This window comes from Clarias gariepinus, chromosome 25, assembly GCF_024256425.1.
Source record: "Clarias gariepinus isolate MV-2021 ecotype Netherlands chromosome 25, CGAR_prim_01v2, whole genome shotgun sequence".
NCBI lineage: Eukaryota > Metazoa > Chordata > Actinopteri > Siluriformes > Clariidae > Clarias > Clarias gariepinus.
The window spans coordinates 3,072,514-3,088,077 of NC_071124.1; the positions used below are offsets into that span (position 1 = coordinate 3,072,514).

Below are 15,564 nucleotides of genomic sequence, written 5' to 3' on the forward strand. Positions count from 1 at the left end.
AGTCGTAACAGGGATATATGCATCAGGACCCTAGGTTAATCATGAAACACACACACACACGACAGATCCTGGACTTGGATTTGAAGTGTGTGTTTTTTTATGAGATGTAACAGATGAACCTCTCCGACTGCCATCTGTGACAGTTTTATGACCATTTGCAGTTATGACACATTCTTTGTTTTCTAGGATTTTTCTTAGCGTGGCACTTTGGAACTCAGTTTAAGTCACAACAATATTACAGTTAGTTCAGTATAAAAGAATCTGTTCTGTGCATAGGGCACAATAATGAGGAGTGTAAATACCCTGCTTCTTCATAAGACAGTACGGAATCTATGACAGTTGAGATTAATTGACCATACTACAGAATCTGGAACTGAACACTTAGAATGAAGGAAAGACAAAGCCACTGAGCTCAATACCACTTCATGATACCATATAATTCGATAACTGATGATACAGTTGACCCCCGCGAACTACTGGAATAATATTTCAGGAAAATCCTAAACGACACACAGTTCACAGTCCAATACAGTGGAAAACAGCTCCAAGACAAAAAGGCCTCCAGGATTCCCCTATACAGGGTCTACGTTTTTTTAAGGGGTTAAGGGTTTTTAAGGGTTCAGTATTAAGCTAAGTTTAAAATAAAATTAATGTGTTTTGGGAGCAGATTTGGGGTTTAAACTATCAAAATAGGCTTTTATAGGCATTTTTTAACACATCCAAAATGTGCGATACTGTATGATATGATATTAGTCGATAGCACCGTATCTGTAATAATACAATCCGATATTTGAGAAAACCGCAGAATCTGCATTAAGACGAAATGTTACAATATTCAACGATACAATCCACAAGAATACGATACGTTTCGATATTTGATGACAGCATTGTATCCAAGATGATAAAACACACTACGATATGTAACAATACCGCTCTATCTGCTAGCTAATGGTACAGCCTTGTGTTTGTTGCCTCCAAGTGGAATTTATAGACACTAGCTTTTTTGTTTGTTTGTTTTGTTTTAACCTCTCTTTCAGTTCAATTACAAGCCGATTTTTATTTAGATGTCACGGATTCTAAACTCACTCTCTAGGCCGGATTACAACGTTACGTTTACGCTAGAGGTTTAACACACACTGTAAGATTTGGAACGCGTCGCCGCTACACAGCCTGCTTGGCTCGGCTGCAGAAAGCAACACCACAGCACCCGCTTTCATCCTTCAGCCCAGATCATTCACTACCTGCAGCTGCAACCCAGTAGAGACTGCTGATGCCAATTACAATCTCCAAGGCAACATAAGGGTCAGCGTGCACGCAGCGAGCTCAGCACAGTTCCAACTCACCGAGGTTTTTAAACCACGTTTCCATCACAACTACAGTTTTTAGCTCCTTCTCCCCCAGATCCTCGTAGTCCCAGAACATCATCATCTCACTCAGCCTTAAACTGTCTCTGTAGCACATAACGGCGATCAGTCTGTTATAGAGCGTTAACAGGAAGAAACAAAACAAAGTGCACCTCTCTTTCTGACTCTATCTCTTTCTTTGTGTGTGTGTGTGGAAAGAATACAAAACAAAACAAGCAACCCACGCAGTCCCATTTTTTTCCTTTAGGCATAATCCGGACGGCCTTAGGGCCCTCAGACATGGACAGAGAGCAGAGGGAGCATTACCAGGTAGTGATCGAAGCCAAGGACATGGCGGGCCAGAGAGGCGGCTTAATGGGCTCCACTATAGTCAACATCACACTGACTGATGTGAACGACAATCCTCCTCAGTTTGAACACAGTAAGCACTACACTACAACACACACACACACACACACTGGGAAGATGAAACTCTCAACACACCACTCGCCACTGTTTGCCGAGGATTTAGCTCATGAATTTTTAGTCCGCGCACAGTGGATGACAGAAAATAACTCATCAGCAGCGCTTCGGCAAATTAATACTAATCAAACAAGCACTTCAGGGGAGACAAATCATCGGTTTGTCACCGGGACAGGAGGACCAGAAATCTTATCAAAGCTGGAAAGTCAAAGCTAAGACATGAGCAAAAACTGTTCACTTGTTCAGCACGCTAATAAAGACGAGAAAGAAACGAAAGACTCTAGGAATTCTCAAATTTCTATTACCGGACGGAATCGACACGACCTTGTTGGAGTAGGTTATCGTTTCTATAGTAACAACTCGTTCACAGAAAGAGGCTGTTAAATGTTTTTTAACAAAGCAAAACCACCAATCATTGATAAAGTGACGTATAAGTAACGTTTATGTAAGGAGTCTCCAGTGTAACGGTCCATAAGATAACAGTCAGATTTTCAACATCTTTAGAATTGAACGATTTTCTGGTTTCTCCTAAACACGATGCAAACATTAGGGAGGGAAGAAATGCTTACCGCTGCTGTGACGTACATTGTGAGAACATGAACTGATTAATTTCAGGAACGTTCTGCACCATGAAGTACAACTATAAATGGATGAAAAGTGTAATTTGTTAATAAAGTACAAATCGAACAAAAGTCTGTAACAGAAGATGTCAACAACATTAACATAAAGTGCATAAATCTCTGACAAGACTGTGCATTAAGGCGTATGACGTTTACACTTACAGACTAAATTTCAACTTTTGCAAAGATGTATAAGAATTTGTTGTTGTTAAGCCCAAACATCCGACAAGTAACTACAGTAAAAAAAAACAAAAAATACTCTTCAAACTGTCCAACTCTATAGATTTATTAAATACTTGCTTAGCCCACAGCTTCGTTTGCGCAAAATTTAATCACACGAAGTGCGTTTTAAAAAATTTATAGCGCCACCTGTTGAATTTTGAGATGAACTAATAACTTTTCCCCCCTAAAATTGTTTGTTTTACAAATATCTTTAATGTATAGACACGCCCACTTTACAGTTTTATATAATTGCATTGATTTTCAGATAATTCCAGAGTGTTTTAATGTTTCAGAATAATAGCACTACATACTGTACGTCTGTAGAAGAAACTCAGTTTCTGTGTGTGTGTGTGTGTGTGTGTGTGTGTGTGATCTCCTCCTCTAAGATCTGTATGAGTTCAGCGTTCCCGAGCTGAGCGAGCCCGGCACCGAGGTCGGTCAGGTCCGAGCGTTAGACGCCGACATCGGAGTGAACGCAGAGATGGATTACACACTGGTGGGCGGAGACGGCCGGGATGTTTTTTACATAACGGCTGACAAAGTTTCACAGAACGGCATCATCAGCGTCAGAAAGGTAAAGCCGGTTTGTTGCAGCCACCTGCCGCGCATGCAGGCCTGACCAGCGTCTCATTAGAGGAACCCGTGCTGTGAAATAATGACTTACCTCAGCTCGGGTGTCCCGATTGAACTGAGCGCACAACGTGGGTGCTTTGTTTCTCTCTCCACAGCCTCTCGATTACGAGAAAAAGAACCAGTACACGCTGCAGGTGCAAGTTCGCAACACCTACCCGGACCCGCGATACGTCAGCGTGGACGCCAAGGACATGACCACGGTGAAAATAAACGTGGTCGACGTGGACGAGCCTCCGAGATTTGAGCGTCCCAGTTACGTGATGGAGGTGAAGGAGGATGCGGCTTTGGGCACTATCATCGGGTCGGTCAGCGCCGTGGATCAGGACGCGCGCCGCAGCCCGGTCAAGTAAGTATTTAAACACCGCTTGTCTCTGTCACGGTTTTCATACGGCGTGTGCACAAAGGAAATTACCACAGAATGGATTTCTGTCTGTTATAGCAGATTTATTCAATCTGTTTATATTGACCGAAGGTTTGGAACAATTTGACTAAAATATCACATCATGATTGTTAAAGACGATATTCATCACGCTATACTGTATCGGTTTGATTACATAGAAAAGTTCCTTAGCAAAAAAGCCATAGTGTTGAAGTTATATATTTAAAAATAACCAGTAAGTCATTTTTTTTTTTTAGAAGAAAAATATTACTTTGACAACATGGATTAAAAAATTTTTACAATGTAAAGATTTCTCAGCAAAATTCAACATAGAATGCTTCTCAAGAGTTATTTTATTTTACAGTAATTTTTACAAAATAATAAAAAATTATAAAAAGAGGAAGATATTACAATGTCTGTGACGTCTCGGCAAAGTGTCCTGTGACACCATTTATCATGATATCGATATTATATCTTTATATCGCTCGGCCCTGTTGCCTCAGGCTGCTCACTTCATCACCGTACAACAGAACAGTTCAGGGATGTCATCTTTTTTTTGTGTGTGAAATATAATATATATATTATTATTACATATTTTATTGCATATATTGTTATATTTATTATATTTTAGTGCGATCATCTTTTGTTTATTCCTACATTTCTTATTGCTGTTGGTCTCTAAAAGCTCCCACAAACCTCTACAATGACAACAAAGTCTCTTCATCTTTATCTTATCTTTAATCATACGTGCAGATGTATATCCGATTAATTCGACAGAAACCGCGATATTTTCAGACTGGGATATATTATCTTTTTCATTTTCATCGTAACACTCCTGTGAGTCCCCTGTACAGGAGCACCTGATTTCAGTAATGAGCTCTCTCGCTAGATAATGAGGGAGTCTAATTAGTGAAATCAGGTGGAGTCGTACGCACTAAAGTAAACATCTGTGTTGAGCTGTGGAGCTTTTTACAAAGGAGGTGCTTTTCATTTGTATTTCCATTATAATAGATTCCTCTTCCTTTTTCCTAATAGTAGCAATAATACTAATAATAATTATATTAATTATAACGCGGATAACAATGCTAATAAAAGCCGCCAGTCTCGCGTCGCCCTCGCTGAGGTCCCAGGCTGTAGTTCATGTTTTTTTTTTCTCTGCAGAGACGTTTTTTTTTTTTTTTTTTCAATATTCAATTTATCCGTGTGTACAAAAGGCTCCATTTGAGTGCTTGAGATTAGGAGAAACCCGTCCCCATCAATCTAAATGACCTTCACCCACAGGGCAGGGCTTTATCCGCTTTGAATACGAGCGGCAGGGCGGACATATCCGCATCGCGTCCTCTTTTAATTCAAAAGGTCCCCGATTGTGACTTTGTATTGAATTAATCGTAATAAGCTTCCATTATGAAAATAAATGAAGATATTCCTCCTTACAATAAATGGCTCCTTTATTTGGTCCCCTCCGGAGATGGCGGTAAATAAGAGCGAAGAGAAAGAAGCGCAATTAAAGAGCCCTGAACAGCGGACGGTAGAGCAGGACTTCAGGGCAGGTAATTATCAGACATCCGGGGCAGTGTGACGGGGCAGCACGGTCTCGCCGAACATCAGGGAGGATAATTAGCAAATGGAGCGATCCCTCTGAACGATTGCGTCTGAAAGAGCAATATTGCAAGCTCCCGCCGAACCAGGAACAAATGGGCACGGGGCCGCGAGCGGCCTTCAGGCTCCGTGGAGGTAATCAGTTCTGCTTCTCGAAGCTGTCACCCATTCCCGCGTAGCCCGTGTTTAGCAGCAAAAACGCGAAGCCACCTTCGTAGGAAGCATTATTCTTCGTTCAGTATGCAGTGCCACAGCAGCAGCTCTTCTCGCTAAGGAGTATTGATCCGAAAGGACGGTGTCATTTCCAGGTACACAATTGATCGGCACACGGACGTGGACCGGATGTTTAACGTGCACGCCGGGAACGGCTCCATATTCCTGCAGAAGCCCCTTGACCGAGAAGACCTCGCATGGCACAACATTTCAGTGATCGCAACCGAGTTCAGTAAGTCACACACCGACATTATCATCTTTCAAAATATCACGGTGACATTAGGTGGAAAATCCAGAGAAACCCGGGTACGCCAGGGAGTTCAGGCTTCTTGTCAGAACCCTAAACAAAACTACACGCAGATCTTCATCCAGAGAGTGAGAGAGAGAACGTAACAGTCATACGCGCTCAGGAAGCTAAGCTAATCACGAACGATAATCTTGTTACTTTAGCTTTCCTGTTATTAAACTAACACTTAATCCATTGTGTTTAACTCAGATTTATGGAAGGAGTCTCCAGTGTCAGAGGTTGTCTTGTTATTCCATGCCACAATGAATTGATTATTCTTTACCTTTATAGAGTAAATTAAATTAATTGGTCAGAGTTGAAGGTTGTTATGGCGAAATAGTAAATATTAAATAAGCGGTAAAGACCTTGATGAAAAGATGGAATTCAGCAATAAAATATAAATGACAAATAATTTACGTATTTTCACGCTGCTGTGTGTGGCGTGTGTGTTTCTATTTTTTTTTCAGATAACCCCCAGCAGACGAGTCGAGTGCCCGTGTACATCCGTGTTCTGGATGTGAACGATAACCCGCCGATGCTCGGGTCCTTCCTCGACACCTTTGTGTGTGAAAACGCTAAATCCGGTCAGGTAAAGGAAGTCTCTCTCTCTCTCGCTCTCTCTCTCGCTCTCTTACTCTCTCGCTCTGTATTTTTCTGTCTCTTTTTTAAAAAAAAGAGACGTTAACATTTCTCACCGGGGGCCACCCCGTCAATTTAAAGATAAGAAACTACGAGACGAGTGCGGTTTGTCGAACACGGGCGCAACCTGTGGACGAGAGATAAGGATCTGCGATGAGTATTTAGCCCTGCCGGATTAGACGTCCAGACCTTTCCCTGTCACGCTTGATGAGATTAAGTGTCGCGGCGGATGGCAGGTGCTGTCACTTATCAGAGTCGCTTTATAATAACTACCTTTCCCAGACGCCAAACAACCAACACCCCCCCTCCCCACCCGCTGTCCATCATCATCCAGGTCGCTGATCCACCCACTCCCGGGCGACGCCCAGCTCCAGCTTATCGATCTTTTCTCTTAGAGATAGTGGGGTCCGTACGTGTAACGTTTAGGGAGTCTTTTCAGAAAGTGAATCGGGAATACGCTCACGAAGAGTGAGTCATACCTTTGACTAGTACATAATGAAAAGCTGATTGGGAGTCACGGAAGGGCGGGAAGGCGAAGAGCCCGGCTGGTTGCTATGCCCGACAGGCAGAAACTCACCAAGCACCCGAGGATTGCTGATTAAATTTTAGATGTGTCCTTGAACGAGGGGCATTTAACCTCGAGTTGCCCTTGCTAACCGCACAAGACAACTCCGGGCTCAATCTCTGAGCCGATAGACGTCCTCACTTCCAATGAGAGCTCTCCAGTGCGTGCGTGCATATGTGTGTGTGTGTGAGTGCAGCGAAGAAGGAAGGGCACATGAAGGAAATGACATTATAAATGTTAAAATATTTTCCTGCATCCGCAAATCTGATTAAAAATGATTTGTGGAAAACAAACGGCACGGCTCATTGAAACTCTAACGTAATTGATTTGTATACGCAACACTAATTAGTACAAATTACACAATAGCCATTAAGGACAATTCATGCCGTTGTTTTCCATTTAACTGAAGTCAGCAAGTCATGCACAGTGTGTGTGTTGTTCTTTTTTTTTAAACCATTGTTTTATTTTTTTCGCTCTCTCTTTATCTCGTCTCAGAAAATCCAAACCATAACGGCAGTGGATCGGGACGAGCCCTTGGAAGGCCACAGCTTCTCCTTTGCGCTGGCATCGGAGAGCTCGGTGAAGGCCAACTTCTCAGTGCAAGACTACGGAGGTGAGTTATTTCCTTCACCTTTTTTTTTTCTTTTCGCCCCTTTATGACTCTGCTGTGTCAGGAAGAAGTAAAACTCCAATCCTGGGTTTTTAAGAGATTTAGACCGGCTCGTGCAGCTTTGCCGAGTGTCCGTGCTTATTTTATTTTTATTTGTTGCACAGACAACACCGCAGGCCTTTATACACGGAGGACGGGTTTCCGGCAAGTGCAGCAAAGCGCGTACCTGGTCGCCGTCGTAATCTCGGACCGCGGTTTCCCCGTCATGAGCAGCACAGGTACGCTGACGGTGCGCGTCTGTACCTGCGACCGAAACGGAAACATGGAGATGTGCAACGCCGAGGCGCTGAGCGGCACGGCCGGGCTCAGCACCGGAGCGCTGGTGGCTATTCTGCTCTGCGTCATCATCCTGCTCCGTAAGTGTGACTCGGAAATAAAAAAATAAATAAATTGTAAGGAATTTTATTATGTTTGATTCAGGCTCATGTTTCTTTTAAGATTTTCCACAAAAAGTCACGTTTATATTATGATGATGTCTATAATATATGTGTATCCCCAATGGGTGTGTTTTTTTTTTCACTACAAGGTATGAGATGTTTAATAAGGATGAGAAATCTGTACGGAAGAATTGAGAGTAAGGTGTTCCCCAAGGCGACGAAATCTGAACTTGGTTTCATCTCATGCATTCCTACCGACCTCAACCTACATGTGTGTATAGAGAAGCAAAAATGAGGCTCGGGAGGAAGTATTGCTGGAAGATCGTTGGTCCCTTTAGTTACGTTTACATAGTTAGCTTTGCCGATCTAGTCTGGAAAATGAGGCCACGCCTACAAGCAGCAAAGTTGGTGATAGATACACATCTGTACACGTGAAATAGAAGACCGGTTTACATCGGGAGTGAGTCTGTACATGAGAATGATGCGCACTATCAAAGCCGCTTCCACAAATCACGCTGTATCTTTACAGTCTGCGTTTTTTTCACCATATGGAAATAATTAGATAAATCTAAAGTGCTACTGAACATTCAAACAACTTTAATGATCAAAGTCCTGGTTTAAAATAAAAATGAATTAGAAGAATTATATTTAAAGCAATTAATATGTTGTTTTTTTTTCTAGTCCTGCCAAAGTGAGTCATCTTAACACATGTTGCTAGCATGCATGCGCTAAGCTTCGACTAATTAATTAGGTGATAATTTGCATAGTGTCAGTTAACACGTTTCCCCGGAGGTCAGTTTGATTTCTGGATGTAAAAAATAGAACAACACATCTGGTGCCTTAATCATTTTCCCGAGAGGTTAATTCCGGAAGGTACAAACGCGTCAGCCTTGATATTACCTGATATACAGTTTTACCAAGGCGACCGTAGTGTCTCGCGGATCGGATGCGCTAACGCCGTGATAATCCGACTTTAACCGAATCCCCTTTCGAAGTCTCCGGTCGAATTACGGCTGCCTCCTTAGGGACTGTGAAGTCGAGGCATTCTGTTTCCTGCGGTTTTAGCAGTCTGATCATCACCCGCTCCATCCATCTAGCCTCCTGTCGGTGCCGTTACGGAGCACTCATCCTTCAGCCTCACTGTCAGGGAGATGCCGCTTTCTCTGTCATGCTCGCACCCCTCCGCCTGTCAGCCCACGAGCCTTTGTCTGCTCCAACATTACATTAATTACTACTCCGGCGGTCTGAAATGTGCACGTCCGGTCAGAATGCCAAGTTAAAGCCAAGCACGCAAAAAAGGGGGAAAAAAAGGGCCCTGACACGCTTAACCGCTCCGGACCGATAAACGCAACACTGTTAGACTTTCAATCAGACGAGGACGAAGAAGAGATTTCAGTCCTGTTCAAATTAAAGTTTTTTTGTTGTTATTATTATTATTATTATGTTTTGGTTTTTTTTTTTTATCTGAAGAGAGAGAGAGATAATAAAACTTTGCGTCAGGCCTTAGATTTGCTTGAGTGGTTTAAAATTCTCAGTGATATTTAGTAAACCTCACAGCGGAGTAGATTTATATTCAGATCGCACCAGATCTTCGGCGTTTCTCCACGAGCAGCTGCTGTGTTGTATAGGTGACACCTCATCATCCACACACCAAGCTTTTTTTATTGTTAAAGCGCACCGTTCGCGCCTGCCTGTCTGTTTCTGAACAGCGATTTAATCCACTCTCAACTCAAAACTGTTTTGTATTTTTTTGCTGTTTGTATCTTTCGGTCTTCAAATCTGTATCCAAGGCTGTTTCCACTTCTTCTACTCTCCCAGAGATAATGGAACAGTTTACAGAGATGTATGTAAAAAAAAAAAAAAAAAAGATTGAAAGACCACATCAGTCGAGTAATGTAAATTGACTAACACTGCTCAAATACCATACACTGCCTCTTTGTCGCTTGTCGATTATCCGTCCCACTCAGTCTGCGTGTGTTTGTGTTTCTCTCTCTTTCTCTCTCTTTAGTGATCGTTGTTCTATTTGCCGCCCTGAAGCGGCAGAAAAAGAAGGAACCGCTGATCATTTCCAAAGAGGACGTCAGGGACAACGTGGTGAGCTACAACGATGAAGGCGGCGGTGAAGAGGACACGCAAGCATTCGACATCGGGGCCCTGCGCCACCCAGAGGCCATGGAGGAAAGCAGCAAACTGAGACGCGACGTCGTGCCGTCCGAGCCCCCCTACCCTCCGCCTCCCATGCGCCGGACGGCCGTGACATCCCGAGACAACTCGGACGTGAGGAACTTCATCAGTCAGCGCGTCCAGGAGCACGACAGCAGCCCCGCGGCACCGCCTTATGACTCCCTGGCCACCTACGCCTACGAGGGCGAGGGCTCGGTCGCCGAATCGCTCAGCTCGCTCGGCTCGGGATCGTCTGAATCACCGCACGACTACAGCTACCTGAACGAGTGGGGGCCGCGCTTCAGGAAGCTCGCCGACATGTACGGGGCCGACGAATGGGACTCCTAACCTTGCCTCGCCTCGGCTTCCCGTAAAGTGGAATCCTTGATCAAGTCTTGTATTTCTCGCAAAAAGTGGAATTCTTACAAAGTGCCCTTGTTTTTCGCCCCAATTCGGTCCAGCAGACAGACAGACAGAGAGAGAGACAGGAAGACGTCTCGAAGGCTTTAAACCACGGAGTCGTAGCGTAACCCGACGACTTTTCCGCAGCTCGCTCGAAACGTCACAGCTGAGGCGTATCTTCCCGGATAAAACGACAGGAAATCGTAATGACTTTACCAAATAAGGAAGTGCTACGGAATTACCGTGGAATTCAGTATTCCTGAGAAACGCCTCGCTCAGCGTGAACGGAAAGTCAAAAGGTTTACGAAGGACCAGACTTTTTAACGAAGCGTCTGTGAAAACGTGAAGCAGCCAAAGCTACGTTAGTTAGCAGGCGTTAACGAACCCGGAGCTCTGATTAGCCGAGTGTCGATCATCTGTACGGTTTTCCTTTTTTTTTTCTTTTTTTTTGGGACTTCTCAGTATTAGTTTTTCGATGTATGTATGTATCTGTCAGTGCTTTCCCGAGCAGACATGGTGCTTCAGAAATTTGGGTCGGGCAAAAGGTGTTTTCGTGATTGGCACCCGTTTTCATCATCTACTTGAGAAAACGCCAGAAGCTTCCAATTATCTACTCGCTCGTAGGCAGGAAATGTGACTCGCATTTTTTTTGGCACACGTCTCAACCGCATCCCACCATCTTACATTCCCTTTACACGAGCAGCCTATTTACAAAATCACAACAACAACAAGGACGAAAAATTACATGAATTCATTTCCAAGAGTTATAATTTTTTTTTTTTAAGAAAATTGAAAGAAATCAAAATGTTGTCCTTTTATCAAACATCCGAATTTATAAATATTCCTCACACTTATGCTAGGAGTGTTAATAACCACATCCCTATACACGTCCTCTCCTCTTCTCTCTTGGTTTTTTTGTTGGTTTTTTGTTAGTAATACTAACAACACAACCACCCCAAGATGATTCATCCCCTCTCTGAATGATAATCGCAGCGGTCCCGATGTTGAGTTATGACTGGGATGTTCAAATAAATCACCGCTCTTATATTTTTGCCCTCTGTGCCAGCTACAAAAATGAGTCTAGAAATTGCATTCGCCCGCCTCCGTTATCGAGGGGATGAAAAGAGGTTATTTTTTAAAAGAATATACATACGAGCGTAAGCTGGCTTCTGAGGCAACGGGTAAATATTTGTGGTTTAGGCGCACAGAGTTCACCTGCAATATTCCCGTGCTTTTGTCAGTGATATACTGTAAAAATAAAGGTGATGCTAACTCATGTTGTACAAAAAAAAAAAAAAAAAAAACAACACAAAAAAAACACGTGGTTTTATGAAACAGTGCGTTGTCGCCAGTGGTTTTTTCGGAAGACTAGACGATGTCCATGTACTACTTTGCTTTGTGATATTTTGTACTGAATATTTATATAAAACATAACACGACTAAATATATTCTCAATCAAAAATCCGTACATCCGTACATGTTGTTGTTTTAAATGTGTGGAGTAAAAAAAAAAAAAACAGCTCGTATGATGTACAGATTTCCTCTTATTACAATAAATGTTCTCTTTTACAGAAAATAATGGTTTAGTATTATTATTTTAAATTTTTTTCTCCCCCTGACAGATGTCTCCTAAGCGAGGCAGGACATCTTACAGGACCGCCAGGCGCAGTCGAGGGCGGGGTCAAGATCTCCTACACTGGCAGTTCTGCGAGTTTTTAAGCCTTTAGGTCAGAAGCGTGTGAGGCGCCGCCTGATTGTTTAACAGCCGCAAAAAAAATTAGACGATCATCGTGCACTTAAGCAAAATGTTCGCAGGTTGAAAACAAAATCTATTTTTGTATCCAGTGTAACAAACAGATAAAGAAAAAAAACAGTTTAAGGCATAACTTATAGCACGTTACTATTTATCCAGGTATAGTTACATTTTAGCGCGGCACAGTAGCAATGTCGCCTCGCGTTGTTGATGTTTCTGTAATACAAAAGTATTCAAGGGACTGCATCCCGTGAAACAAACCCGTGATTTGTGATGTCCAAAGGAATCGTCTTCGCTCAGCCAGGAAACCTAGAGAAGTTTCTAGTTTAGTTATATGATTGACGGAAAATGTAACATCAGAGTGTGTGCGATATTAAAATGCAAAGCATCCATCCGTGTCTTAGCTCCAATCTCAAGGGTAAAGAGGACACTGTTATGAGCCAATAGTTTGTCTCTCGTGTTTGCTAAACTCCGTTGCTACGCAGTCCAGAGTCAAGTGTCCACAAACTTTTGGTGACATAATGTACAGTACGTTGCAGTTCAGTATCAGGAGGAAAATAATATTATTCTCCATAACCCACAGAAACTCTACAACACCAGCTGGGAAATGTCAATCAAACATAGAGTAATATTGAGTCGTCGTGTCGTCTTAAACCGAACTGTCAGGGTGGATTCAGCTGTAATTTTTTATATTTTTTTTTCCCTATAACAGATTAAGCATTAAGACATAATGTATTACTTAAAGATAGTCGGTGTCAATCTGCTATCACGTCTCGATGTGACTGGAGCGTAATCCTCCAGGCCTGATTTCCATGGTTGCGAGTGAAATTGAAAGCATCACCTTGGCTGTTGCCCGTCACAGACCGTCGGCTAATTAGCTCAATCTATAATTGCTGCTGGATTTGAGATGTGTGTGTGTGTGGGTGTGGGGGGGGGGGATGTCGTGGATGGGGTGTAAGGGAGGGGATTCGGTTTTTAAATTGGTTTGGGATCAGGCATCGAGGCAGATGGTGACATTTCACATGACGTCCGTTCTAACTCAATCACCCAGGCGCCCCGAGCACGCGGCGAATATGTACGCCAGCTCTCATCTCATCTGATCCTCGCCTGGCTCCCTGCACAGACGCATTAAGGGCTTAATTTTAATGCGTCCTGCCCCGTGCCCTGTGAACTGTCTTTTATTGTGGCGTGAGGAGCCTCTGAACTCAAACAGTCACTTTCTCTCTCTGAAGGCTTCTTCTGTAGCGCCACGTCGCTGGTCCGGATTCACAATCGGGTCCTGGCAAAGATCTGGATCGCCAATTGACGTCCGATCGAAAATGCGGCTCGGCTGTAATCCAGGGATGAGATTATCCACGAGAGAGAGAGCAGAGGCCATAAAGCAATACCTAAAACATGATCCGTGCGGCTAATCCCTGTCATGCTAAAGCTGATTGAGGGTAATGTACGCTAGCCTTCGGTCATAAATAAATAAAGAAAAGGCAATGCAGTGCTGAATTCTCAGAATCGAGGCCTGCGGGGAGGGACGGAGCGTCTGAATGGTGGATCTGTCCGCACCAGATCGACGTCACGCACAATCTTTAAGACGTACTTTGTCTAACGATGTTATGAGGTCTAATCAAGGTTCCGGAACTTTTCCGTCTGTCTTTGCTTACGACGCTGTGCTTCATTTCTAGCCAAAGAAAGCAGCGATTCGGCGGCGCTTTAGGGTCAGTCTGTCCAGCTTTCTCATCTGCTCAAACAAACCAGTTTCCACAGCTAATAATGAAGATCATAACTGGTAATAAACGCTTATCACTAGCAGCTTCATTGCGTAGCGCCACGTTCTCCGTCTGCTGGTATTCCTTCTAGTAACGATTTTTTTGTTACTGTTGATAAAAAAAAAGGAAACTGAGTGACAGATTTTGTTTCCCACTAACAGCAAAATCTTCCGCTCATCCTTCAAATAGTTTCAATCAGGGCTAAAATGTGAACCGAATTCATGGTGTGTGTGTGTGTGAGAGACGTCTAAATCAATGCCAGTCAGCTATATCACACCTGCAGCACCAGACATCACGGCCAGGCAAATAAAAAAAAAAAAGAATTGTATGTCGCTTTCTATTAACCCGAGCTGTCTGTTTAGCCTTAATCTCGGACAGACGTGTCACACAGGGAGCAGCGGCGAGCAATGATCTACCTCGTCTCGCGCTTCGATTTCTTATTTCTCTCCCCTCTTTAACGTCATGTCATGTCTTCCCTGACAACACGAGGTTCGGCCGTTAACAGCAGACGGAGAAACGCGTTCCGACCGATGGCGACTCCTTCGAGATAAGTCGCAGCAGACGAACAGCACAAATCAAACGCAGCACCGTGCGGAATGTATTATTTAATATCGCAGTTACTTTCTGCTCACGCTCTGATTGACCGCTCAGTATTATCCTCCAGGTTTTTTTTTCCATTGTTTTCTTTTTCATCATAGCTCCGAGTCAGTTAGCAGACAAGAGGCTATTTATTTCGTGACACAAAGGACATTCGGCTGCGGCTGGAAATAAGCCTGTGCGCAGCGTGTGCGGAGATACGTCACCGCTTTATCTAACAGAGTTGTAGTGTGCTTAGTGCTCATTAAAAACTTCTCAAAGCAATCATTAGGCAGCGTCATGGCCGACGCTTTTGATGGATTACTCTAATTAATGTGGACCGCTACGCTTTTTTCCTGCATTGTTACAGATGTGGAACATTAATCTCTTAATTTTACACACCTCTCAGTGGAATGGCTTTTTCCCCCCTTTTTGCGTGCGTTGTGAACAGTTTGACACAGACCGAAAGTACTTTTGTTATTTTTAAATGAACTTGAGTTGGTTCGTGATGCCGGGAAAAAGAACTCTAGAGCGGGAGTGAGAAGAAGAAGAAGAAAAAGAAGAAGAAGATGCAGCAGGAACTCTAACTTTGGATTAGAGTCAAAAAATAGTTTGAACGACGATAAAGATGTTGCGAGGACGTCTTCGTGTCTCGTGAAAAGGTTGTTTTTGTAACTTAGGATGATGTTTATAGAAAATGATGTTGAGATAACCTTGAACGAACATCCATCAGCGTGACATCTGAGCACAGCCATGCTCCAACAGGGTTTAGGATTCCGATCGGAGTTTGCGACGGACACAACAGCTTCCCGCGCACGTGTGTACATGCGTCATGTCACACAACTCTTAGTGTTATGTTTCGTTTTCTTTCTGAAGTATTA

General features: G+C 43.3%; 1 protein-coding gene across 1 annotated transcript in view; it reads left to right on the forward strand.

Moving 5' to 3' along the window:
* Positions 1-12,173, forward strand: part of cdh6 (cadherin 6) — a 33,968-nt gene extending 21,795 nt beyond the window's left edge. The window contains exons 5-12 of the mRNA XM_053486593.1: positions 1,612-1,785; positions 3,055-3,242; positions 3,397-3,647; positions 5,588-5,724; positions 6,246-6,367; positions 7,478-7,595; positions 7,757-8,008; positions 10,038-12,173. Coding sequence (XP_053342568.1) covers positions 1,612-1,785; positions 3,055-3,242; positions 3,397-3,647; positions 5,588-5,724; positions 6,246-6,367; positions 7,478-7,595; positions 7,757-8,008; positions 10,038-10,540 — 1,745 coding nt within the window. The 3' untranslated portion in view covers positions 10,541-12,173. The remainder of the gene's footprint in view (positions 1-1,611; positions 1,786-3,054; positions 3,243-3,396; positions 3,648-5,587; positions 5,725-6,245; positions 6,368-7,477; positions 7,596-7,756; positions 8,009-10,037) is intronic.
* The last annotated feature ends 3,391 nt before the right edge of the window (positions 12,174-15,564 follow it).